The sequence below is a fragment of the Boleophthalmus pectinirostris genome, unplaced genomic scaffold (assembly GCF_026225935.1).
Source record: "Boleophthalmus pectinirostris isolate CB_2022bp ecotype Guang Dong unplaced genomic scaffold, ASM2622593v1 HiC_scaffold_19, whole genome shotgun sequence".
NCBI classification, from domain to species: Eukaryota; Metazoa; Chordata; class Actinopteri; order Gobiiformes; family Gobiidae; genus Boleophthalmus; species Boleophthalmus pectinirostris.
The window spans coordinates 32,077,921-32,104,843 of NW_026571140.1; the positions used below are offsets into that span (position 1 = coordinate 32,077,921).

Genomic DNA, 26,923 nt, shown 5'->3' on the forward strand with positions numbered 1-26,923 from the left:
CAGATAATTGATTAGTAAAAAGGTCCTTATCTCATTTTTGTCTGACCAAACAAAAAAAAAATTAAAGGTGCACTGTGTCCACAAACTTGATTGCTTTGCCTGAAAGTTTTCACAGTATGGCATTAAATTCATCCATGTTGCATTTATTCAATGACTGGCGCTTTACTGTTCAAAAATACTATAAAAACCATGCATTCCTACAGTGAGTGAGCTCGCCTCTCCACAGATCTGACCTCTAACTTAGCCTGGAAGCATTGTGGGCTCGTCTCCATGGATACAGGTGAGTTTAATGCCAAACTGTGGGACAATTTAGACAAAGCAATAGCATTTCTACTAAGACAAGCAGGTGGCGGACCCTTCACCATAAAGTTGCACAGTGCACTTTTACGAAGGCTGCCTACTGCTTTTTGTGGTCACATGCTGTGAATGTAAAATACATGTAAATAGAAAGAAAGAATTTTTGACAATGATAAATTAAACTATAATCTCTTGGCATTAAAATATATTGTGATTTAACATCTATTTTGTATAAACACATTCAATATTTTAGAAATGTTTACTCATCTCACAGTTTCTCTAGTATACAATTTTCAATAATACAGGTTACTCCCAAGGTCACGTTTGTAAATGATAAATGTATTTTGGCAATTTTTTATGTATATAAATTTGTGATTCAGTGGTTAATTTAAATAAAGTTTGTGATATTCTTAATTGGTGTGGTTAATCTATTAAAGCATGTTATTACACCATTACACAAAACACAAAACAAAACACACAGTTACTTCAAGTCTCATGCCTGCATTTTGGAATTTTCTACTTTTTTTTTCACAAACTGCCACTTAACTGATGTAATACTACTTATATATGGGACATGTACTAGCACCAAACCATGTGATATTAGAAAAACCTGTTCTGTGCACTTTCAAATAAGTACAATAAACAAATAGGGCTTAAAGTGCCTATGACAGGTCAGACTACTCATTTCACTACAACAGTTACGTGAAAAGGGCTCATAGACACGTGAGTCGTTTGGCGTGCTCAGGCTGAACATTTAAATGGATATATGGCTTGATTAATTCAATGTTATCAGGTTAAAAGGAAAGATATAATATCTGAAACACAGAGTGCTTGTCGAGAACAAATTAAGTCCTTGAAACAAGAAGTACGGCACAGAAAAGGGAAGAAGAAAAACTCATTGCCAAACTAAGCATGTCAGAGGAGGAACACCTGTATGCGAAAACTGTCTGCTCAGATAACACGTCTTGATCTTTGTTTCCAGAAAAAACTCCATGATTTTAACACAATATAAAAGATGATATATCGTTAGGATGTTGAGACGGAAGAGAATTTTACCTAGAAATGTAAATCCTTCAGGATTTTTCAGCATTGACATTCAGCAAAAGCACGCTGAGTGGCCTACGTGGATATAAGAGTTGAGTTGCGTGACGCTGAGATAGGCCCTGGACTAATCTATCCAACGACATTTCTGTTAACAGTTGATGGACAGAAACTCATTTATAAATCACCAGATGAAGCAATGAGAGAGCTCTCCAAATGCCTCTCCTCTGTTTTTGGATGAAACACACACTTCTAATACAGAATATCAAGATAAAAGCCTCTTTTCATTTTCCCTTGCATCAAAATGCATTTTTAAACTATTAACTACTACTTTGCTACTTTTTTTCCCTTTTCCCAGTATGAGACTTAAAACAATGGGCCTATTAAGTTAAGAATATAAATGGCCTTGAGACACAGTTGATTTCAAACATGTTCTCATTGGACAAAGGGGATCAGATGCCCTTTCTTGTGGCATTTGTTTTTGTCTCTGCCACTTTTGGCATTGTTTCATTGATTCATTTATTATTTATTTGTGTATTTGTCTCCATACCCTACTCCAAATTCCTGCAGCACTGTAATAGCAGAATGGAATGTAATTTTCAATGGGTATCAAAGTTATTAGTTGGAATGTAAATGAAATTGGTAACAAAATAAAGTGTTACAAAATATTATCAGATCTTAAATCCAACAAATTAAAGAAAATCAATTACACAGTGCCTGGCACCTTTGTACATCTGTTGCAGTTTTGTCCAGAAATTAGGAAGCCTTGGAAGTATGTTCAGGAATTCATCTTTAAATTATTCAATGTGAATGTACTGTTGACACTGTGTCAACTAGGGAACAAAAGAGAATAAGTGAAATCAAAGGAATTACAATATTTGTTTCATTTAGGGTTTCTTTCTGTGAAGCCTATTATTTCAATGAACTGGAAAGTCAGAAAGCCAAACTAGGAGACAGTTGGGTTAAGGAGTACTATATAGACTTAATTTCAATGGAACATGATGTGTCTTTTCTATGTTTGTGTTTATGTGTGTAGAACACAAACACACAGGCTTAATGGACTACATCGGCTCATCATTTACTAAATGAGCCTGAAATACATTTGCTTTAAATATGTGAGTAATGTAGAGCACAGGACTAGTGTTGATATATTTATATACTGTATGTTTCAGTTGTACAGTTAAGAGTGAATTGATTACAATGTACTGTATGTAAATCTCAAATTTTGCTTCTTGGTTGAAAATCATGACATAACACTAGGGAATTCCATAACTGTTACCTAGCAACAATGTAGTACACTGGCCCAAAACCATTCTAATGTGCACAGAAATTATTGTATGATAAATTAAATTATAAGTAAACACATTTATTTTATTATTTATTATCAGAATTCTTTTTCTTGTGTATAAATTGTGTCTTACTTTTGGGTAGAATTCTCTTTAGTGTGGTGTCATTTTTTATTTATTTATTTTTGGGCTATTATCCACAAGTTGTTTCATGATTAGTGTAAAACTAAATTTAGTGGGATAATACCTGTTGTAAATATTAAAGTCAAAATGTGAGAATCATCAGAATTTGTCATACGCACTTATATAACAGATACAAGTGACATAAACAAGTGTCACATTACATTCATTGCAGTGACGCTCGCAGTTAGAGGCTTACATGATGTATTTATGAAACATTTGTTATTAAATACTGCACACGGATCCACGGCACTTGAATGTCCGGTTTTACGTGAATGGAGGAGAGTGTGAGGATACCGAGCGCTCCCCGCTGTCAACTCATGGACTAACATGATTCGTTCATTGCTAAGACTCGGGAATAACCAGCTTTTACCATGCACGTCTCTCTCTGACAGGGCTCCACTTTTCACGGGAAGACTTTTTCACTCGCACATGCAAAATCAAAACAAAGGCAAGAACGAGAAATGTTTATGTAGTTAGCTATGGGATGCGGATGGTGATAAATTAGCCTTTTTCTATGTATTTCAAACGCCATTGCTAGTTTGATGGAGTGACACGTATATTTCTACTTCCTACAATAACGCGGATATAATTTGGGTGATGTTTTATTTTTCAAGTTGCCTATAAGCTCGATAATTTCAATGTTATTGTGTTAGCATGTTAGCACTTTAAAATATCGCGACATCCACGTGTTTGTTATGGTGTAGCTGTAATCTCGCGAGAGTTCATTAATTTATCCGTCTATTTTAAAATTTATTTATTTATTTTTTTTTTTACTCACGTGGCATATTTATATTTATTACAAGAATATGTAACAAACGATCCTTATTTTATTTTTTTTATTGTTTAGCTTTGCTCAAGTTGTCTCGAGTGCGACGTTGATTGCCGTAGTGTTCATAGGAGGAATTTATTCATGCCGCATTTATGGGATCTCGGAAACTTAGAAATCCAACTATTTCGATTCATTAACGATTAATTGTGCAGGCCTAACAAAGAGCTGGACACAGAGGATCATGTGAGAGGATGTATTATTTCTTGTTTGCCAACTACTCGTGAATACTACTTACTTAAGAAGCACTCACAACGTTGCATTGCTAATTATTTTGATAATTATAATATAAAGCTGGATTTGGCTTGAATTTATAATGTATATTTACAAACTAGAACCATCAGTGTAATGAAAAATAAAATCTTTCACTTTGATGTAAAACTCGGAAACTCGGAGTCCAATTATAATGCAATCTTAATATAAACAACGAGTATAATAATATATGTAATAAGTTCTTATAATAGTAGGGTGACCAGACGTCGAATTTGACCTTGGACAGTCCCAGTTTTCAGCCCTGTGTCCCCTGTCCGAGCAGATTTATTCAAAACCAGTGATTTGTCCCAGTTTTATACAAGAAATGTGTCCCAGGTGTCCCTGTTTTTGACCAATTTGATCTAAATCAGGTCTAAACCAGGACTAAATTAAGACTAAACCAGGTCCAGGACTAAAACAAGACGATCACAATTTTTGACTAATCTTACCCTCGCCAACAGTAAAGAGGAGCATACATAAAACAAAACAAAAAATACAGAAATGTTATTTATACCAGTCATTCCAACGCTGATGTGTCCCAGTTTTGAATTTGGATAATCTGGTCATCCTATAGATCCATGTGTTGCGTTCAAGCTCGTTTTTCCGAGTTGGAGAGCGGATGTTTAAGGTTTCCGAGATCACATGAATGCAACATACTTTCACGCGGGAAAGTGTGAAAAAGTGCGGTAGTCGCGCCGAGAAGCTGCAGGAGAAGCTGGGGGTAGAAGCGTGCTTGCATTACGTTTAGTGCTCCTAGTTTCGTAATTTTTAATAGTCCTTTTTTATTTCGTAATTTCCCGGTGTAGTTAACAAACCTGTGCACAATGCCTGCTCTAGACGTGATAGACGCTTCTGCCGTTTCTCCATCAAAGAAAGCGAGGCTGGAGGAGCGGGCTGCAGAAGTGACCCCCGTGCTCAAGTTCGCAAAACTGTCCGAACACGCGACGACACCGACACGAGGATCCGCCAAAGCTGCAGGATACGACCTCTACAGGTTTAATACAGCTTCAAAGTCTTTGTGTTCTTACTGTTTTTGAGATTTCATTGTTTTACCTCATATAATCCACACTAAAGCATTCAAATTATTATTGCTTAATAGTATTGTATTAGGGTATTGTTAAAAAAAAATGCCCTAAAACTTGCATTCTTACTGTAAATAGGTTCACCTTTCCACAGAGCTGACCTAGTTGTGACCTGGTTATGTAGCGCCATCTGGTGGGACCAAAACGTACTTGCATTCATCTTATGTTCTGCAAATGATATGCTTTTTTGTATTTCCAAATACGTGCTAAATGTTCTGTATGTTACATTTGCAAATATGTAAAGTGTTTTGTACAAATATATTTGAATTTGCAGATTTTCATTTTATTTGTGTTCTGTAGATGTTTACCTATTATAATTTGCATGGAGGTATTAATTATTTTTATTTAATGTGGAAATATTTGAGGCTCCGCTTCTTGCATGTGAAATCATACACCTTTTCCCGCAAAATAAAAAAAAAAAAAACTGGCAGTAAGGGTGGGCGATATGCAAAAAAAAAAAAAAAAAATCATATCACAATTTCCATTTTTGTCAATATTCATGTAAACTTCTAAAGCTTTATGCTGTTCCCAAAAGTTCACTCTTCACTGTGATTGGTCTCATAGTCTAAAAATACTCTGAACATAAAGCTGGTAAAAGTAATTATACTTTTTGCCCTGTGGTATTGTCTTAAACATATAGAAGTAACTATTTAATCTGTATTTATTATTTTTTTAATCTCCATATATTGTATTGAATAAATTAACTTATGGGCACTGTTTATATTTGCCAGTCATTCCCTCAGACCAAGATGGAGGCTGAACAGTAGGAGGAGAGAGAAAGGAGAAAATTGTCTATATTGGTCCGTAGATCCAACACAAAAACAAAAAACTGGGAATTACGATATGATGGTTTTACCAAAATAGCATATCCCCACAGGAATGAGATAATGAGCTCAAGATTAGAGTTTATTACTGCATCGCCCAGCCCTATTTGGCAGGTAAATTTAGATTAAAACACAGCCGGGTCCTGCTCGCATGTGTTTTTTTCTTTGTCTTACTGTCGGGCATTTGAATAACCTGTAACTGTGTTTGTTTCCAGCGCGTATGACTACATTGTTGGACCTATGGACAAGGCGATTGTAAAGACAGACATCCAGATAGCAGTTCCACCTGGTCACTACGGTAGAGTGGGTGAGTGATACAGCTTTGCAAATAAGAGTTTAATGACCAACTTACTTCCTGTTAATGTATGACTTTGTTGTGAATGAGATTGCAAGCTTTTCATTGCAATCATAGCACATAAAGCACATAAATATACAAAAGCGTGGTACAAATCCATACACTACAACTTCACAAACCTGATGGAGTAGTTTCTTTAGCAGCTTGCATGGCGATTGTGTTGTGACAGTGCTCTGAAGGGGAGTCACTTAACACAAATATGTTAAATAGACGTTTGCAATTAATATCTCTTAAAATCAATTATTAACATTCTTGTGCACAATTTCTGATTTCACAATATTATTTTTGTCTCTCAGCTCCCAGGTCTGGGCTGGCGGCAAAACACTTCATCGATGTTGGAGGTGAGTTGTTCTCCATTTACCCACATTGTTATTGTTTTTTAAAAGGCTCAAAATGATCAGCTTATTAAATCTGTTTTGTTCTGTAATCATTTGATCAGCTGGTGTTGTAGACGAAGACTACAGAGGAAATGTCGGAGTAGTACTGTTCAACTTCAACAAGGAACCGTTTGAAGGTCAGTGAACACTGCTAATACACACACACACACCTATGGTCTATATCAGGGGTCTCCGAACTTTTGCCCCTGGTGAGCTACTTCTACAAACCAAAAGTGGAAAAGAGCTACTTCTTTTAGGTGTTGCACGAAATTGAACCAATATAAAGCTAACAACTACATTTAGATGCCTACAAACATAAACCTTAAATCAATATCCTCCTGAGACCTGGCCCATTCATTTGTGTCCTTTATAGTGGACATTAAGTTAACCAGTCTTCAATCAATATTTTAAGTATTTTGAGATAGACGTTTAATGGTGGGACAAGGTTCCTCTGCCTAAATAGGGCTGGGGGATTCTAGGATACAATCATGTCCAGGATTTTTTTAAAAAAAACCTCAGTAGGAGCTTGTTTGCGGCTGCACTATGGCAAAAAATAAATACAAAAATAAAAGGGAGTCTAAAAACTTTTTGAGGCGACTGTAGAAGCTTGTCAGAGATGTTGGTCATCAAAAAAGTTGTTTTTGTTATGTTAACTTCACATGGATTTAACACCAAAATGTTCCCGGCGTCCATTACAGAGGACATGTTACAAAATTATAAATAAATAAATCTAAATGTTAAGGTGTTCATTTACTGCCAAACATAGAAAATCACAAAAAATATATATTCCAGGAGGGTATATCAGTGCACAATATTAGACATTTACTATGAAAACAGACATGTGAATAATCAAATTTAAATTATTCAGAGTAATATGTATAAGTCCTACATCCTTTGGCGAGCTACTTGGAATGTGGTAGAAAGCTACAGGTTGGAAATCCGTTGCCTATACAAATACACTTAGTAGTTCTTGGATAAAGCTTGCCCCAAGTTATGCATTTGGACTCCTATTGATGAAAAATGTACTGTAATGTCAGATCAATAACTTCACTATAGGCACTACCGTATTTTTATATTTTCTTAAAAATGTGAAAAACTGATCTAGTTCATTTTAAACCTTTTGCAGCCAGACAAAATGATTCCTCACTTTCCTAACGCAGTTGTATCATCCTAATCATTCACTGTGATTATTTTAAATGCACTTTTCACAATTTTCTGAGGCCAGAGCGGAGTTTTTTGTCGCAATAATGCTACAACAACTTGCATACCAACAAGTTTTTTATAATTTGATGCAGACCTCACACAGCAGTCTCATTTTTGATCCCAAGATTTACTTTTACAATATATTTGTACTGGGGCAAAACAAATTTAACTTTATACATGAAAAATATATCCTTTTTTATACCCCCTTGCCACTTCTGAACCTTCTGCCAAATCTGAACGTATAGTGCATCTGATACTCATTTGTCGTCTATTTTAGTAACTCATATAACTTTGTGTTTATCTTCCACAGTGAAAAAAGGTGACAGAGTGGCCCAGCTGGTCTGTGAGAAAATCTGTTACCCTGATTTAGAGGAGCTAGAGGTAAGAGCTCTGTGTAATATTGATTTATAGTACTTTAGTGTACACTTGTGGCTTTCATTTATGTTCAGTCTTTGTAAAATAACACTGAAAGATGAATAATAATGATTTCTATTGTCTTCTTCCAGACCCTTGATGAAACGGAGCGAGGAGCTGGAGGATTTGGATCCACTGGACGTAATTGAGCTAATCTATTATTAAAATATTAATAAAGGTCAATTTTGTACTTATGGAGTTGATGTCAGTGCTTTTTAATGTCATGAATTAACTTGGTGTTGAATTCCTAGACAATATTACTCAGGAAAAAAAAGATGATTTTAGTCCCCTGATAAAGCCTTTAAATGTGTATAGAAAAATAACAACAATACAGTAAAATTAAGGATAATGATTATTAGACTTTTTATGTTATCTGCATTTTTCAAGTTTGTGGCAGTTCTAGTAATGCTGCTGATTATCCACACGAGGGCAGTGCAAAACCAGATTTGAGTCACGATGAAGCAGCCCCACGCTGGCATAATGTACAGCTTTTGAGTTCTATAAATGCCTACTTTATCTTGTATTAATTTCTGTTAATTGTAGCCTACCTGTGGTCATGTATGGGATGTCAGAGTTTTTATTTTTTTAGACTTATCTCATACTGCAGGATTTTAATCAATCAGCAGTTAAACATGTAAAATCTTAATTTATTTTGAACAATTTAAATTTACTAGTTCACCTACACTTTGAGCCTACATGGCACGGTAAATAAAGCACTAAAATGTTTTGGATTGGACAATTTCGCATTTAGCCAGAGCTGTCCTGGAGCCATCTAAATGTGGTGTGGCTTCCCGTCTAATCACCAACACTGTCACATAAGCATCTTGCCCAAGAGCACAATGGTAGTAGAGCTGAAGGCATTTAGTCATTTACTCGATTAACCAGTTAATGGAGTATTGGTCAAATAATCATTTTATCTAGATTATAAGGGTTTATAGTCACAATAGCAGAAAGGAATGATCTTAATGAGCCTTTTTTTATATATAAATATAGAGTTTGCTAGTACTTTTCTGTATAAATTCTTTTTGCAGTGGTAGACTTATGAGAGCAGTTTGGGTCAAATCATAGATAATGAAAAGTTTTGAGCACTTTTGCCACGCCCCCTTTTTTTTAGTCAACTAACTGATCGATTGTCAGACCAAGCAAGAATTTCTTTGGTCGACTACAACCCTAAATGGCAAAACACACTGATCAGAACTGGGATTAAACTACCAACCATTTAAAAAATAAGACAAATAGACTACTTTACACCATGAACCAGTGTCATATCATATCAAAATTCCATGCTATTATTATTAGTAGTAGTTATGGATGTAGCAATAACCGAAATATCATGATGTTGTATCGTCAAAGTTCTCACAATAATATCGTGGACCATCACAATATATCGACTTACAAGTCTCTTTGCTTAAATTAAGAGTTACGGTGCAGCAGTAACAAAACGAAGACAGGGGGAACTACATAGGCCATGATCCTTTGCTCCATTTCAGTGCAGACTACAAGAAGAAATAACAGTTCTAAGCACTTTTAAGTCTTAGTTCTTTTGATTAAGTCTTGTCTGTACCATTTATTTCTCATATTCACAGTTTTGTTTGCCTCCACAAACTCGCAATAAATATCGTACCATGAGATGTACATCATGAAAATATTGTACCGAGAGATTTGGATATTGTTACATCCCTAATCGTGAGCCTCCCCACCATATCATGAGCTTTCCCAGGAATACCACAATAAATATCGTACCATGAGGTTCATACCATGACAATATCGTATTGTGAGACTTGGATATCGTTACAGCCCAATTAGTATTAGTATTATTTATTATTAAATTCTAAACCACTCATAGATTATAGATAAAAACAACAGTGAATACATTTAGACCAAAAGTATGTTTTATTGTGAATGTACAACTAACCCCACAGACGGGCCGGTGTCAGGCGGGTCTGGGGAAAGGCAGCACTGAATTGTGGGAGATTGTTTGGTCCTTGGTAGACCTCAGTGCATCAATCTCATTCATAAAGATTGTCATCATCCATGTTTGTGTATCTTTGTGTGTGTGCATGTTTACACAGTTTAAAAAGGAAGTAGTTGGTCTTATAAGCACCATTACAAAGCCCTCTATTCAAAAGGACCTCCTTTTAGTTTACAATTCTTCATAGATTAAAAGTGGCATTGAGTATTACAGTATAAACAATTTACATAGAAAGAGCAGATAGGCGATGAAGCTAGCTGTTACGGTTGCTACGACAATGAAAAGTTTTCCTAAATTGGCGAATAATCGGATTGTATTTTGACCACATGTGCATAAAGAACAGTGCATTCATAAGTCTGCATGGCATTGTTGCTAGCACCAGTTAATATGAGCTATTCCTGGTCAGTAGAAGAAGATTGGAAAGCAAGTTTTAAATACGCAGCAGGAGACATTCAAGCTCAATCATGGCTACACCTCAATAGTCCATAGTGCGTTCCTTTCCTCCCCTTTTTTTAAAAACATTTCTACCATTAAATTAATACGCAAAGAAGGCCTACATGTATCCAGGTATGTTCAGTCCATCACGAGAGGAGAGAAAAAAAAATTATTAGACTACTGTGATTCTCAAAACAGGCTGAAAACTCAACCTTGCAGTCCGTATGCCTTTTCAAAAAGTCGCATCGATTCCACATATAACCGCTCAATCGGGCAACCGCTGTTTTTTCGATTTAAAAAAATGCCATAATTTTCAGCTTGATTGCCTCTCGAATCGCTCGTATATGTGGAATCATCTTTGGCGATGTTATGATGCAGTCCTTCTTCACAAAACAAAACAAAAACTATATTATTTAGTCTTTTTTTTTGGTGGAAAGCTCTTCCCTGTCGATGCAAAGCAAAATGTCCCACGAATTTTACGGACATTAACTTTGGCGATTTCGTTTAAAAAAAATGTTTCTTTGGGCTAGCGACTGTTGGCGATTTCTGCATTTCTGTCCCCTTGTAAGGTTAATGCAGGATAATTTGCACTCTCATCTTTAGTCCGTCGCCAAGTTGTCCAGTGAGGTAGTCTTTATCATGGCGATCTTCAAACTCAGCTAGCTCTGTCTTCTTGAACAGAGGAACGCTGCTGATTTGGAGCGTGTAGGCCCCAGGGAAGAGAGACTTTTTCTTGGATAGGTGTAGGAAGCTGATTCCGTCTCGCTGGTTGATCCTGAAAAATCCGTCTTCGTTGCCGTAGTCGATGCTGTAGCGCACGTGGTCGTAAAGGGTGGAGAGCGCGGGGGTGAACTCCAGGATGTGAGCCCTGTTTGTCAAGTCGCTGATATTCAAGTGGAACTGAAGAACGTCGTCCACGTCCACGCTGGCCAAGCTCAACGGCTCGAGCTCTGGTAACTGCAGAGAAGGATATACACAAGTTTAAAGTTTAAAGATGCAAACATATCATATAATAATGTTTATTTTCCAACAGCAACTAAAATTTTTTTGGCTAAATTAATATTCTTCAAATCTCTATACTGTATTTTCCACACTATAGGGCGCTCTGGATTATAAGGTGCACTGTCATTAAATGGTCTATTTTTGAACTTTTTTCACAAATAAACTGCACCGGACTTTAAACGAAACACAATAGTTATATGGGTCAGTCGGACTTTGTTTGGCACGTTCACGGTGACTCTGGGCTTTGTTCAGTTGTGGCGTTAAGTGGTACATTGCACTCGCTTTTTCGGTTCGTTCCTCATCGACGTGGAGTGATGAGTGTGGCTGCGGGTGTTTTTCGCTGTGCGGTCGCTGTCTGCTCCGTGTGTGTTTGCATGCGGCTTTGTAGTTTACTGAAGTCGTGCTGGGACACCCGAGTGGATTCGTGTATAGGGCGCTCTGGATTGTGGGGCACGCAGTCGTTTTTTGATGGGGTTGGAGGCTTATGGTGCGGAAAATACAATATATTATGGTGAATAAATTAGAAATGCACCAATCCAGCTTTTTCAGTTTTGATACTAGTTCTTCTACTCTGTCTTCAAGCATCTGCCAATACCCGACATAAACCAAGACCAGTGCAGAGGTTGAAAACAGCATTTAATTCCTCTAAAGAAAAATAAAATAAAACAAAACAGATCCAACAGTGTCATGTAGATGTTATTTACACGACACAAGGGGCAGATAACATAAGATTTCTCTTCTTTCTGCTTCTTTTCTTTCATTTCTTGTATGTTTGATGTTGTGACACTGTTGATGTCTTTTTATATTTTATGAATGAAATAAATAAACAAATAAACAAATAAATCTCTCCACTAACAACAGAACAGCTTTGTGTAAATAAAAACTCAAACATGCTTTGAGTTTATGTGCCAACTAGGACAACTACGGTAAAATCTTACTACATCAATTTATATGTCCAACAAGGATATCTTCTGAACTGATATTTGGAAGCCGATATCCGATCCAGCACACTTTGACAGTATTGATACCGATATCGGACTGGTGCAACCACAGTTTACGTTTATATCCTGTATAGTTACAGTTAGTTATATAACATGTCGTAAATACAAAGATGAAAAAACTGAGGCACTCAAAAAGTACAAAATAATTAAAAGCCTTTACTACCACATGGAAGATAAATAAGCAAATTTTATCTCAGTTTTTCAGTTTTTTCAACTTTGTATTAGTTTTTCAGTTTTTTCAACTTTGTATTTGAGACTGGTCCCTACACTGAAAAACAGCACCAAAAGGACAATTCTGCACAATCTCTGTATATCTAAGTAGCACTCCTGTCTCCTAAAGTTTTGCATATAACACGTCTTTTTTGCATCACAAAGATCATGTTCATCAGTCATTGCGTCCTTATGCAAGACCCACATAGTATGAATGTGGTGAGAGATTGGTGGTGGTCAGACGTATGTAGTGAATGAATATAAAAATAACAACAGTGGAGCTTTTTGAGTGGCTTTGTCAAGGCTGTAAAGTGGATTCCAAGTGTAGGGCATATTTGTCATTATGGTAAATGGTCACATATTTGTATTGCACTTTTTCATCTTGAAGGTACTCAAAGCTAGCCAGGCTGGAGCCACCTAGAGCCTCCACTCAATTTCATTTCTCTCCAGCGACTAGGTCAGGAATTGGAATACTCTAGACAGTTCACAAAAACCCTGGAAGTGCGAGTTCAGGCACCAGCCAATCAGCAAAGAGCCACATATTCAGTGTTGTCAACCATTCCCGATATTGAGGATTTAAAGCCGGAATAAAGAGAATGTTTAGTGAATTTAATAAAGGGGAAAGACGTTATTGCCCTTCTTCCAACGGGATTTGGGAAAAGCTGCCAGTTAGCCCCATTAGCGGTGCATTATATACGTCACGACCAAATAGCAGCGACTGGTTAAATGAAAAAAAGTACCCGCCTACAGTCAAGCGATCGAATTCTAAGACTGTGAGGTCAGACGGTTTCTATGAAGTGAAACCGGCTGATGAATCAGACTAACTCAACTGTTCACCCTTTCACACAAGCGTTTTGCCCAAGAACACAATGACAGCATTCATCTGTGGGAGCTGGAATTGTATCGGTAACCTGTGAGTCAGTGGATTTGGCAGCTTAATCAATGACTCTACCAACTGAGCTACTGTCGCCCCAAAGCTGTGGGCCTTTACTTAGCCAGACTTTGGACGGGCACAAAGGATAGACTTTTGACTCTGTGGCTTTAATATTTATGTTTATTGTTATTATTGCTTCATTTTTAGGTACAAAACAAAATGTGTATTCGTGTGTATGTGTATATATATCTTGTAGAAGTCATAAGTGGGTGCTGTTTACTAAATGAGCACTAGTTACCTCATTGTCCAGCTGGTCCTCTGTGGAGTTGGTGCTGCGGCGTTGGCGTCCCTTCTTTGGATACCCGTTGATCTTACACTCGTAGCAGGCCTCAGGAGACAGAGAGTTCTCGTCCTCTTCACCCTCCTGTCCCGGAGCGGAGACCCCACCAGAGAGACCCAGCCCAGAGACACAGTGTCTGCAACCAACAGGGGACAGTGTGGTTACTCACTGAAGAATCTACGCGTCATCTCAATGTAAGAAACACTAAGGAACTACTAACTCTAAATAGGCAAATAGGGACCATACTTTCTCTTCAGTGAATTTAGTTTTTTCAACAGTAAGCATTTTTTTCTGAATGTGTTTAACTTTGTATTGGGAATATTTCTTTGGTGGAAAAAGTCTCAAATTGTTGAGCAGGTCTGGTTTCAGTCTGGCTGAATTTTGGTGGAAATACTTCAAAGACATTTTGGGCATAGCAAAGGTAGACTAGTTTATTTAATGTGTGTTACTGAGAAAGCAGGTTTGAACTGAAGTTTGTTTTTGTAGCAGTGTTGTTCAGTAGAATATTGGATACACTTAACCATGTCATCTATACTTTGCTTTTTGTGTGATGTAACCTTTGCATTTACTCATTGAAATACTTGAAAAGTTACTTCTACTTGAGTATTATTTTGTGTTAAAGTTGTGTTCAATCTTTGGATACAATAATAAACATCAATTGCAACTAAATGTGTCACCATTATGGAAAGGACAGATAAATAAACAATTCCTCACAACTACATAAAATAAGAAAGTTAAGGCCCATATTATTCTACTTTCTGATCTGTCTTCTGAAACCTAACTCCGTGTACGCAGTGTAGTGGGGATTTTTAAAGTGGGGGTATGCGATTCATGACATCATCGATGTGATGAACCCCGCCCACTTACCTACCTTTAAAAATAAAAAATAAAAATCAGTGCATAAAGGTGCCAGCCCACTAAAAATCAGTAGTCTTTGATGTTTTTTTTTTAACTCAAAATGATGTGGAATCATGTTATTAACATTAACGCCGTTCATAATCAAATACAGAACATAAATCATAGACTACAACACATGAACCAGGACTAAAACAGGACTGAACCAGGAGGACTAAACTAGGTCTAAACCAGGTCTAAATTAGGACTAAAACCAAAACTGAGCCACGACTGAACCAGGTCTAAACCCTGACTAAACCAGGACTAAATCAGGACTAATCTTGGACTTGACAGAGAGAGAGCCTAGAGGGTGTCCGCAAAGCGAGATCGGGCGATGGCTAAGCTCCGTGGGGCACAGAGCTCTGCGCCGGGCCTTTCGCCTGTGGTCACTTGACAGTCTACATGGGCACACCAGGCCCATCCCGATACTCAGTCCTGGTTCAGTCCTGGTTCCGTCCTGGTTCCCTCATATCTCAGGTCACTATAGGACAGTACTGCAGATATCATGAGCCTATGCAGTTTGTTTTCACCATTGCCAATAGCTCCGGTTTGACATTTAAAGGTTGTATGGAGGATTTTTTTTGTTTCAAATTGTCAATGATAGCATTATAGAGATGCAGTAGCCTTGTAATTATGATGACCAAAAAAAAGAGAATAAAAATTCATCAACTCTGGACGTGGTGGGGCCAGCTAAACATTTGCCAATAGATAACGACACTGCCTCGTTATCTGTTAGCTGACAGGCTGTCAATCAATCTCCCTACGTTTCTAGTGTAACTGACTTGCCTGCGCGCCGCCGGTACGTGGTTTACGTACACCTGTCACGCAGTCCACAGACGCAAGCCGCACAGACGCTGTTTACTCCACCAACGCAACAGTTCTTAGCGGCTTTTTTTGACCTATATCTTCCTCGCAGTTAGCACAAAGTTTGTTGCAATGGCAGACAAGAATCCAGGAGCAGTTAGCCGCAAAAGAAAGTCTGTTTTTGAGATTGCTGAAAGAAGAAGACAAGGGGAAAAGCAGCGAAGCCAAACTAAGGTGATTCTTGAAGATTCATTCCAGCGATGGCGCGACTGAAGCAGACGCAGGGTCTAAAGACTGACGCATTGGTCGCCAAATTACTCCTGGACAGGTCACTTCTGCTTATTATGAAAACGTACTTTATTTCCAAGAGCTAGACAAACGTTTTTCAGGACATGAAAGCGATATCCTATGTCTGAAAACGTAATTTTCAATGCAAAGAAAGAGTCCGCTTGCTGCTGTGTGTTGTAGCTAGTTCATTCGCACTGAATCTCCGCGCAACCTTCTCTGCACCCCTTTCCTGCTCCTCTCCCCGCTGCCCGATCCGCTCTTCCCCCTGCTCCTCACTTCTCCGGGCACGGAATCTCCGGGCACCGCTCCCCTCTCCTCTCCCTGCTCCCTGCTCCGCTCTTCTCCACCTTGCCTAACCAACACTGTAGTTAGTTGTTTACAAGTCATGTGCAGCGCACCGGCTGTAAACAAACCTGTTTCGGGCGTAAGGAGGAGGCGGGAGGAGGCGTTTCTACGTAGGGAGCTGTAGGGGAGGGGGGGTGGTTTCACGCATGCGCAACATTTGAAAAAGGACAAACAGTCGCTGGATTTCTCGTTCCTTGGAAAATCCTCTATACAACCTTTAAGTTGTAGCTATTTTATATTTGTAATTTTTTTAAATCTCGGGAGAAGTGGTTGGACGGTGTACCTCCACGTACCACGCCCACTACACGCCTGTGTGTACGTTTTTGATGAGCTAACAACATTATAACACAGCTAAAAGAGTAAATTTTGCGTAATATAGGACCTTTAAAATGTCAAACAAGTCTTCCACACCCCACTACAACATCTTTACGCTAGGCTTTTATACTGACAGTTTGAATCATCACCATCTCCGCACACTTACCCTTGTCCAGCTCTGAAGAACCCCGTTGGACATCCGCACAGGTAGCCCCCTTCTGTGTTGGAGCAGCCAAACTTGCATGGGTTTGTGGAGGTGGAGCACTCGTTCACGTCGCTGCAGCTTCCAGACATCTGCTCGTAGTTGAAGCCGGTGGGACAGAGGCAACGGAAACTCCCCAAAGTGTTATGGCACGAAGCTCCGCCACAGATTTGCGTATTCAGGCACTCATTCTCATCTGGGACCCAGCGCAGGAAGTAAACAAAGAAGCACGGGTCAATACAGTGAAAGGGCAAAGACAATAGTGGGAAATTCTGTTACTAAAGGAGATTGTTAGAGGAGCTTGGAGTAATGGGTTATTTTAGAGGCAATTAGTCCATAAGTGCATAGAAACAAACAGGAGTGATTATTTTGAATAACCAGCACCTCCCAACAGGTTAATATTATTTTTAAAAGTCATGTATCTGATTTTTCCCATGTATCTGAGCTAAAAATATGTCCGTTGTGTGCTGTCTACATCTAATTAGGATGCTCGAAACGCACAAGTAAGACAGGAATAACTTTGGATCACTGCAAACAATTTAAAATGAGCTAGTTGTTTTTATCATGTTTTTAAAGTCAGTGTACAGCACCTTTAACCTGGGTACAACCTTTAGCTGCTATATGCACATGGTGGATTTTTCTTCACTGCATGTTTTGATCAAATATTCCATTACATTGTTCAGATCATTGTTTCCCAAAGACTCTTAGGTGGGTCGCAAGGGATTTTTTTCGGGTCGCCTTGTCACGATCTGCATGTAGGTCTGCAATATACAGTTCTGACACATGAGAGATACATATATGTGTGAACTGGGATTTTCTGTGCTCACAAAAATGAAGAAACTGAATGCTGTGCTTGAAATGCCTGTTGTGCTCTCCTCCATTTCCTCGGACTGGAACAAGCTACAAAAACGCACCTATCTCCTTAGAAATGTTGAAAAGTTAAGACATGTTTTGTATAATTAATTTCTAATCTTTTTGCAATTATTTTATTGAATATTTTGTTCCAATGCTGGTTCAATTGAATGTTGAAAAGAAAAAGAAATGGGCTACATTTAACGTCCAAATAGGCGACTTATGGATCCTTTTATTGCTGGTTCAAATACTGTTTTTCATTGTTTAAAACTTGAGTAATACTAATTGTTCAGAGAGACACGATCACTCAGTCAAAATAATATAAAATATCCTCATTAATGTTCAATAATGGTCAAATCCACCTTTATTTTGTGATTTAGGAATAATGTCTATTGACTTGGGTCACGAAGGTTTGTAACTTTTAAAATGTGGGTCCCCAGAAAAAAAGTTTGGGAAACACTGGTTTAGATGATTTAAAACAACTAAAGATTACATCAACATCTTGGTCATGGTTAAGGTTCAAGAATATATATGTATTGTCCCTGTAGGAAAGATTGTTGTCTGCATTTGACCTGTTAGGAGCAGAGGGACCCATCTCCAGGTCCTGAGCTAGTCTTAGCCAGGACTACCTTCACTGGATTGTTGTACCTATTGTGCATGTTTTGGGTTGATGGGGGAAACCGGAGTCCCAGGAAGAAACCCACCTTCTTCTTGTGTGGCGAGAGTGACAGCTAGGTTGATGATTTTTTTGAACCAGAACTTGATTGGATGATACAGTTCAGCCAAAAATACTAATTGCACTGTATCTATCATGTCTGTCCATACTTTTACCCTCAGATTAAAATTTTAACTGTATTGACTGCTGATTTTCTTTCGTATTGTGCCTAATGTGACTGGACTCACCCACACACTGGTTCCACTGGTAGTGCTGGAGGTATCCCTGAGGGCAGCTGCAGCGGAAGCCTCCCACCAGATTCTGACATCCGTGCTGACATCTGTGATTCCCGCTGCACTCGTCCATGTCTGAACACACGACACAACACAAGAACTCAATAATGCCTCTGATATTCAGGTGCTTAACATTACAGAAGTCAATCAATCAAATGTAAGTATACTGGAGACAATATATGCCACACAGATGTCTTGAAAAGAGACTTAATTTTGAATTGATAATACATTATTTATATTTTGACTGGACAAATAATGTGGCTAGGGAGAGTTCAATATCAACCAGTAAAAGGGACATTGGGCGGATCGACAAACTGATCCATAAATCTGGTCATGTGATCGATCGGCTGTGAGCTGGAGGCATTTGTCACAGTGACGGACACAAGGACACTGGTCAAACTGCTCTCTATCACGGACACTCCTGCTCACCCACTGGACCAGACTATAGAGGGACAGATAATACTCCCTACAACTGTACAACAACTCACCCTTATGTAACAAATAACCCTATCTTTCTATTTTATTTTTTACAGTACATTTACATTTATATAATTATGCCTTATTTGACACCTGTCTCTTGCTGTCTTTTTTTGCTACTTATTTAGAATTTATCATCACCATTTATATTTTTGCTCTTTGTCATTATATTATATTGTGACGTGTGAGCTACTGTGTCCAAATAATTTCCCTTGTGGATCAATAAAGTTGGTCTAAGTCTAAGTCAATATGGCTGAAGTCAAACCATGAGCAAAAAAAAAAAAAAAACTCTGGTCGTGCAACAGTGGCTCAGTTAAATGACAACAAAAAATCCATCAGATCTGACTTGTGGATAGTGTAGACTGACACGATGTTGTGTGCTTTTTTATCTTATTTTATTTATTTAAAGAGGAGTGAGAGTGAGTTTTGGTGATGGCCAGAAGAGCTAATGGGGAGGGCAGCTGTGTTTGCAAATGTATCAGTGGAAAGTGAATCAGTTATGACTATAAACAAGCTTATAAACCACCAACAACACATTTTAAACTGTATTTGACAGACATTTTAAACTATTTATTCTTATTATTATTATTATTTAAGCTGCTGTTGATCTGGACCTGAGTGCAGTGTTTAATTTTGATGTGTTTTTATACTGAAATGACAAATCAATTCTGATTCTGATTCTGATAAAGTGCAATTTACCGGATCATTAATAGGGATACACTGGTCCAGCCTTTTCAGTTCCAATACCAATTCCGATACTGTGGGTTTAAGTATCTGCTGAGACCTGATACCAACAATTACCAGTGCAGAGACAACATTAATTTCCTTTAAAGTAAACTAAAATAAAACAAAACTCAAATGTGTTATGTAACTAATTTTAATCCCTCAAGTAACTACAGAACATAAATAAATAAAATTTAAAACATCTGGGCCAACTACGACATCTGAACTGATATTTGGAAGCTCATTCAGCAGGTTTCAGTATCGGCTCAGTCCATCCCTAGTCATTATTGTTATTCCTCTTACCTTCACAGCCCTGTCCGTTGGGGTCCAGGGTGAATCCGCGCTGACAGTCACAGTTGAAGCTTCCCGGAGTGTTCTGGCAGACGCCGTTGGATCCGCACAGATTTGGGTCAGAGGCACATTCATTATTATCTATAAAAGAGAAGAGATGGTCGTGAGAGGAGAGAAGGTGCAGAGATCAAACCAATGATGAGATAAAATTATACAGAACGATTACAATTAGTGGAACAGACAGCATCGTCTTCAGTCTATTTTTTGATCTTTTATAAGCTGTTTTAGGAAAAAGGATGGACAATACCTACACAACTCCAAATATTACAAAAATACAAAAATACAATGGTTCAATCAGGAACATTTTCATTTAGCTTTTTGGACAAAAGAAGTTTAGTTCTGGTTTAGTCCTGGTTTAGTCCTGGTCCAGTCCTTGTTCAGTCCTGGTTCAGTCCTGGTTCAGTCCTTGTTTAGTTTTGGTTTAGTCCTGATTTAGTTCTGGTTCAGTCCTGGATCAGTCCGCATTTAGTCCTAGTTTAGTCCTGGTTTAATCCTGGTTTTGTCCTGGTTCAGTCCTGGTTCAGTCCTTGTTTAGTTTTGGTTTAGTCCTGATTTAGTTCTGGTTCAGTCCTGGTTTAGTCCTGGGTCAGTCTTGGTCAGTCCTGGTTTAGTCCTGGTTTGATCCTTGTTCAGTCCACGTTCAGTCTAGGTTCAGTCCTGGTTTAGTAAAGGTTCAGTCCTAGTTAAGTCCTGATTCAGTTCTGGTTCAGTCCTGGTCCAGTCCTGGTCCAGTCCTGGTTCAGTCCGATACAAAATGATCCAATGGGCCAATTAGAAACATTTAGTTGGTTGGCTAGAACAGCTTGTCATCATTGTAATGGCAAACTTTACACTGAGAAAACAACTTTAAAAAAAACTTTTACAAATGACATTCACTCAACTATAAAGTAAAAACAAAAAGAACAAAGCCGGACTGGACTCACCGATGCAGGATGTGTGGTGCTGGGTGAATCCTGGGGGACATTTACAGGTGAAGCCTCCGATCGTGTTCACGCACAGGAACTGACAGTAGTGCTGCTTCGTTGAGCATTCGTCCAGATCTGAAAACAAACAAGTGAAAAATAAGGCGTAAAAAGTCACATCACTTCAAGTCCATTTATTCCAGATTCTCCTGCTGTTGACTTTATGGCAATCAGTGTTCATTTAATGAAATTAGTTATATTTTGTACATTACAGGTGACCAAAATGTTTATTATCTATACTTCCTATTCAGCATTAAAGGTGCACTAGGTAACTTTTTTGGTTGGGGGTCTGTCATCTGCTTGTTTCTATGGATATGTCATTGCTTCGTTTAGAATGTTCCAAACTCACCCTTATATTTATTAAATTGTATACTTTTATAGCTCAGAAATAACAAAAAAAAAAAAAAAGACTGACTGTGAGCGGAGTTGCCTCTCCATAGATCTTACTAGTGACTTGGTCTGGTTTGGTCTCCATGAAATATTCCAGACAAAGCAATAACATCTCCAAGAAGCAAAGTATTAGACAGACCCTCCACCAAAAAAGTTACACAATGCACCTTTAAGAAATCCTTTATTCATAATAGTTTATTAAGAAGGAGTTGGTGTGTGTAGTTAATTCTCCTTACTTAACCCTTAAATAAGTAGCTACTAAATTACTAAGCTGCTTACTAAATAACTAATCATTTTTAATTAGGGATGTAACAATAACCGAAATATCATGATAACGTATCGTCAAAGTTTTCACAATAATATCAAATTACAAGTCTCTTTGCTTAAATTAAGAGTTATGGTGCAGCTATAGCTAAAAAAACAGAGGGAACTACATAGACCATGATCCTTTGCTCCATTTCAGTTCAGACTACATGAAGAAATAACAGTTCTAAGCACTTTCAAGTCTTAGTTCTTTGGATTAAGTCTTGTCATTTTAAGAGGAAAAAGTAGCATATTCACAGTTTTGTTACCCTCTACAAAATATCGTAATAAATATCGTACGATGAGATGTATATTGTGAAAATATTGTACAGAGAGATTTGGATATTATTACATCCCTAATCGTGAGCTTTCCCATGATATCACAATAAATATCGTACCATGAGGTTCATACCGTGACAATATTATTTTGAATGCATTATTTGTCATTTGTGAATTGTTCATTATGAGTTAAGTTTTCATCATACTTTATTGATTTACAAATTACATTCTGATTCATAATAAAACTCTAAATAATATTCGTAGCATAAAATGGCATCAATAAAGGCAAAGATTACAACTCAAATCTACTTCCTGTTTATGTACGACTAAAAATAGCGCTAAAAGACCTATAATTATCACATAGTATGTTTTCACAATCTCGAAGCGTAACTAATCCACGGCATGTTTGTTGAAATGGAACACGTTTTAAATGAAAGATGGTTATACACGCTGAGGTCTTCTCTGTCATTGACTTGTAAACGTCTCTGTGGCAGAACAAAGAGCGAGTGAGGAGAAGCTAAAGTCTTGTGTAAATAAAGATGAAAGCTCGTCTGAAATATGAACAACAGTTGTTTGGACTCACAAACAGGTCGGACACAGAGGGGCTCCAGATGGTCTGTGTCTGTGACCAGTCCAGAGACCAGACCAGACCACAGACCAAACCACAGACAAGACCGCAGACAAGACAAGACCAGAGATCAGACCAGAGACAAGACTAGAAACCAGACAAGAGAAAAGACCTAAGTCCAGACCAGAGACCAGACCAGAGACCAGAACAGAGACCAGTCCAAAGACCAGAACAGAGACCAGTCCAAAGACCAGACAAAGAGACCAGTCCAGAGACCAGACGAGAGACCACACCAGAGACAAGACCAGAGAAAAGACTAGAGACTGGACCAGAGACAAGAGCAGAGTCCAGTCCAGAGTCCAGTCCAGAGACCAGACCAGAGACAAGACCAGAATCCAGTCCAGAACCCAGTCCAGAGACCAGAGCAGAGACAAGACCAGAGATCAGACAAGAGACAAGACTAATGACCAGACCAGAGACCAGTCCAAAGACCAGACCAGAGACCAGTCCAGAGACCAGACGAGAGACCACACCAGAGACAAGACCAGAGAAAAGACTAGAGACTGGACCAGAGACCAGACCAGAGTCCAGTCCAGATTCCAGTCCAGAGACCAGACCAGAGTCCAGTCCAGAACCCAGTCCAGAGACCAGAGCAGAGACAAGACTAGAGACCAGACCAGAGACAAGACCAGTGACCAGACCAGAGAAAAGAAGACCAGAGAAAAGACCAGAGACCAGAGACCAGACTAGAGACCAGTCCAGAGCCCAGACCAAAGACAAGACCAGAGTTCAGTCCAGAGTCCAGTCCAGAGACCAGACCAGAGACCAGACCAGAGACCAGACCAGAGACCAGACTAGAGACCAGTCCAGAGCCCAGACCAGAGACAAGACCAGAGTTCAGTCCAGAGACTAGATTAGAGACCAGGCCTGAGTCTGTCCAAGTATGAATCTTTTGACAAAGATCACAGCCTTTCTGCAAGTTATTATTTATGTGACTATTGAATCAGAATCAGAATCATGAAGCTTTCAAGACTTCATTTCTTGACATTTTGATAATGACTTGCAGATAATGAAAACCCCCAATTCAATGAATGCTTTTAAAATATTTTTAGTATTAAACTAAAACATACATAGATCATTATTTCACATGTTATTAATTATAAACCACAATATTTATGTAAAAGTCTTAATAGAAACAGATCTATTGAGCAGAACTGGGCTATATCATATTCTTGGTGCTAAAGCGTGATCTACATTGGGTGATTGGGGTATTTTTGACAAGTTACACTAGATCTTAACCTTGTGCAACAGAAAGAATAATCGCAATAATTGTAAGCTCACAAACTCACAATCTATCTTAGGCCTTCCTGCTTTTGGGACAGAAATTGGACCAATCACAGAGCAGCTCATAAGCGAACCAAGACAAACATGGCAACATCAACCGTTCCGATAGGTCCTGATCGCTTTCAGGAAGAGCCATGACAGACTGAATGTGAACAGAATGTGCAGAACTCAATTCAGAGAGCTAGATATCAGTCTGGCCTGATGTGGTCAATGAGATCGAGCCCATGCGTCTCCACATGTATAGAGTATTTGTGTGTATTTGTGTGTATGTGTGTCTCGTGTATTTGTATGTTTACCTCTACAGCTCTTGTTGTCCTCCTGCAGGATGTATCCTCGAGGACAGGAGCACTGATATCCTCCCTCTGTGTTCTTACAGATGAAGTTACACGGTTTAGGAGCCTGGATACACTCGTCCACATCTAGAAAGAGGGGGAGGGAAGGAGAGAGAGATAGAGAGAGAGGAAAAAAAAAACAAGTGAGACACAGCTTTGATCTGATGTCCAGACATTCCTCATGAGGACCTGATGATTCAGGCAGAGCTGTGTGGCAGGTCCACCCACAAACTCTGATCTTTGTTTACAAGACACAGGAAAGACACAGGGAGGAACAAACCTTGAAACAGTCCATAAAGTGTAAGTGTCCAGGTCCAACCCTTGCACTGATCCTAGTCCAGTTCGCAGGTGTCTGTGAGGTCCTGGTTTAAGTTAGATGTGTTTGTTTAGTCCTGGTTTATACTTAAAGCAGCCTTGAGTTAATCCAGGTTTAGACTATTATAAATTCAGTCCTGGTGTAGCTCTGGTTTCATTTCATTTCTCTCTGGTGGCTAGGTCAGGAATTGGAATACACTGGACAGTTTGCAAAAACCCTGGATGTGTGAGTTCGGGCACCAGCCAATCAGCGAATACATTCTCTGATGGCAATGATTCCCGAGATTGAGAATTTAAAGCCGGAACAAAGAGAATGTTTGGGGAATTTTATCAACGGGAAAGACGCTATTGTCCTTCTTCCTACGGGATTTGGGAAAAGCTTAATATACCAGTTAGCCTTGTTAGTGGCGCATTACATATGTCATGACCAAATAGCAGTGATTAGTTAAATGAAAAAAAGTACCCGTCTACCGTCAAGCAAATGAATTCTAACACTGCGAGGTCAGATCATTTCTATGAAGTGAAAACGGTTCATGAATCAGGCTAGTTCTGGTTCAGCACTGGTTCACTTCTGGATTGGTCCAGGTTTAGCACTTAAAAAGTGCTTTATAAATAAAGTTTGATTGATTATTAAGTTTGGGCTGAAAAAACTTGAACACCACTGCAGAAAGTGTGACGACTGCTCTGGTACAGGTTTGGAAAGACTCAGGGCTGTGGATATAAAACTTCACTATTGAAATATTTGTTCGTATAATTTTATTCTGTAGAGCAGCTACAGCACTTTAGCTGAGCTTTATAACTGAGCTTTTAGTTATTAGAAATCATATAGTCTAGGGCAGTCATTCCCAAAGTCTGCAGAGCTGTGGTCCCCTATTTATCTGAAAACTGTATGGGCCCCTGTTATAAAAATGTAATGTTTTCCTTTCCAATTTGCATACTAACCGTACATATCATAATGTCTGTGGGCTTTATACTGATACTGACTTATACTTTATACTTTAAAGAGGTAAATGATGCAAATTATGTTAAGTTACTTTAAAACTCTATTTTCTGCTATACTCATGTGGACAAAATTTGGGGACCCCACTGCAATGCCTCTGAGGCCGCGGACCGCACTTTGGGAATCACTGATCTTGGGAAAATCATCAAAAACTATGATCAAAAACTACCTTATATATTTGGCAGAGTTTATCAGCAATCGATTAATCTAGATAAAAATATATACATATATATAGGTACTCGCATTGGCCATGAAAAGAAAAAAAACAAAAAAAAGAAAAACACTGGTCAATTCCTAGTGTTGGTTGAGTCCTGGTTGAGTCCTGGTTGAGTCCTGGTTCAGTCCTGGTTTCTTACCCACACACTGCGTCTCGGTGATGTCTACGGTGTAGCCCGGATTGCAGACGCATCTGTAGGAGCCCCCAGTGTTGAGGCACTGGCCATTCTTGCACAGGTTTCCCATCACTCGACACTCATCAATATCTGAAAAAACAAAACAGCAAACATTACCCCCAAAAGGTTTAGGACTGGAGGAATAAAGCAGTCTACAGTTGGAACAGTTTGTCATAATTTATGGGGCATTTCCGTTGCAGCTTCCAAGTGTCTTAAGGTCGTATTTTTCACCCATTGAAGGATTTATTACTGGTGGTTTGTTTACAGTACACAAACCAAAGATTGGTCAAAAGAATCTGTGTTTTTCCCATCAAGATGACACGATAGAGACCCTATATTATTCATTCTCTTATTTTATTTGTCTGATCTTAATCTTACATTTCCGCGGTATTTCCCAGTGTCAGTGAAAGTCTCTTATTTTGAAATATAGACTTGTAGCGTAATTGTGGATAAACTACTTGATGACTGAAAAAACAGTTACTCAATACTGAATATTAATAGCCGATATTAATATAATTTCTGTCCAAGTTGGAAGTTCGCTGGCAATTTTCTATTTCACAAGATTTATTTTACTAATTCACAAGGTTTTATTCCAAAGGTAGAACTCAGTATTAAATATTGTGGATTTATATTGTAGAATATTATGGTAACAGAGGACACAGAAAGTTAAATCTGAATAATTTTTGTATTATTATTATTTTTTTTTTATGTATTACTATTTTGTTTATTATTTATATACTATTATTTATTTTCCTTTTCTCTGGAAATGGGGGGGAGGGTGATGGGCAGGGGGGTTGGGGGAAGGGAAAATGGTCACATAACATTATTGCATTTTTTTTTTTTTTTACTTCTATGACATCTGCTT

At 38.4% G+C, this 26,923-nt stretch overlaps 2 protein-coding genes across 3 annotated transcripts in view; one reads left to right on the forward strand and one right to left on the reverse strand.

The window, feature by feature from the left end:
• Positions 1 to 3,057: 3,057 nt before the first annotated feature.
• dut (deoxyuridine triphosphatase) lies at positions 3,058 to 8,334 on the forward strand. Of its 2 annotated transcripts, XM_020939033.2 has the most exons (7): positions 3,058 to 3,255; positions 4,723 to 4,879; positions 6,007 to 6,098; positions 6,443 to 6,487; positions 6,586 to 6,660; positions 8,037 to 8,107; positions 8,233 to 8,334. In XM_020939033.2, exons 1-7 carry the CDS (start codon positions 3,135 to 3,137, stop codon positions 8,287 to 8,289), a joined length of 618 nt encoding a protein of 205 aa, XP_020794692.2. In that variant the 5' UTR covers positions 3,058 to 3,134; the 3' UTR covers positions 8,290 to 8,334. The 2 variants fall into 2 exon arrangements, with proteins under 2 accessions (XP_020794692.2, XP_020794693.1); XM_020939034.2 differs by lacking the exon at positions 3,058 to 3,255 and having other exon boundaries at positions 4,524 to 4,879.
• Positions 8,335 to 10,014: 1,680 nt separating this feature from the next.
• Positions 10,015 to 26,923, reverse strand: part of fbn1 (fibrillin 1) — a 194,972-nt gene continuing 178,063 nt past the window's right edge. The window contains exons 58-65 of the mRNA XM_020938886.2: positions 26,023 to 26,148; positions 24,316 to 24,438; positions 21,097 to 21,213; positions 20,126 to 20,254; positions 18,578 to 18,697; positions 16,787 to 17,018; positions 13,933 to 14,110; positions 10,015 to 11,504 (exon numbers count right to left, since the gene is read on the reverse strand). Of these exons, the coding sequence (XP_020794545.2) occupies positions 11,118 to 11,504; positions 13,933 to 14,110; positions 16,787 to 17,018; positions 18,578 to 18,697; positions 20,126 to 20,254; positions 21,097 to 21,213; positions 24,316 to 24,438; positions 26,023 to 26,148 (1,412 nt within the window). The 3' untranslated portion in view covers positions 10,015 to 11,117. The remainder of the gene's footprint in view (positions 11,505 to 13,932; positions 14,111 to 16,786; positions 17,019 to 18,577; positions 18,698 to 20,125; positions 20,255 to 21,096; positions 21,214 to 24,315; positions 24,439 to 26,022; positions 26,149 to 26,923) is intronic.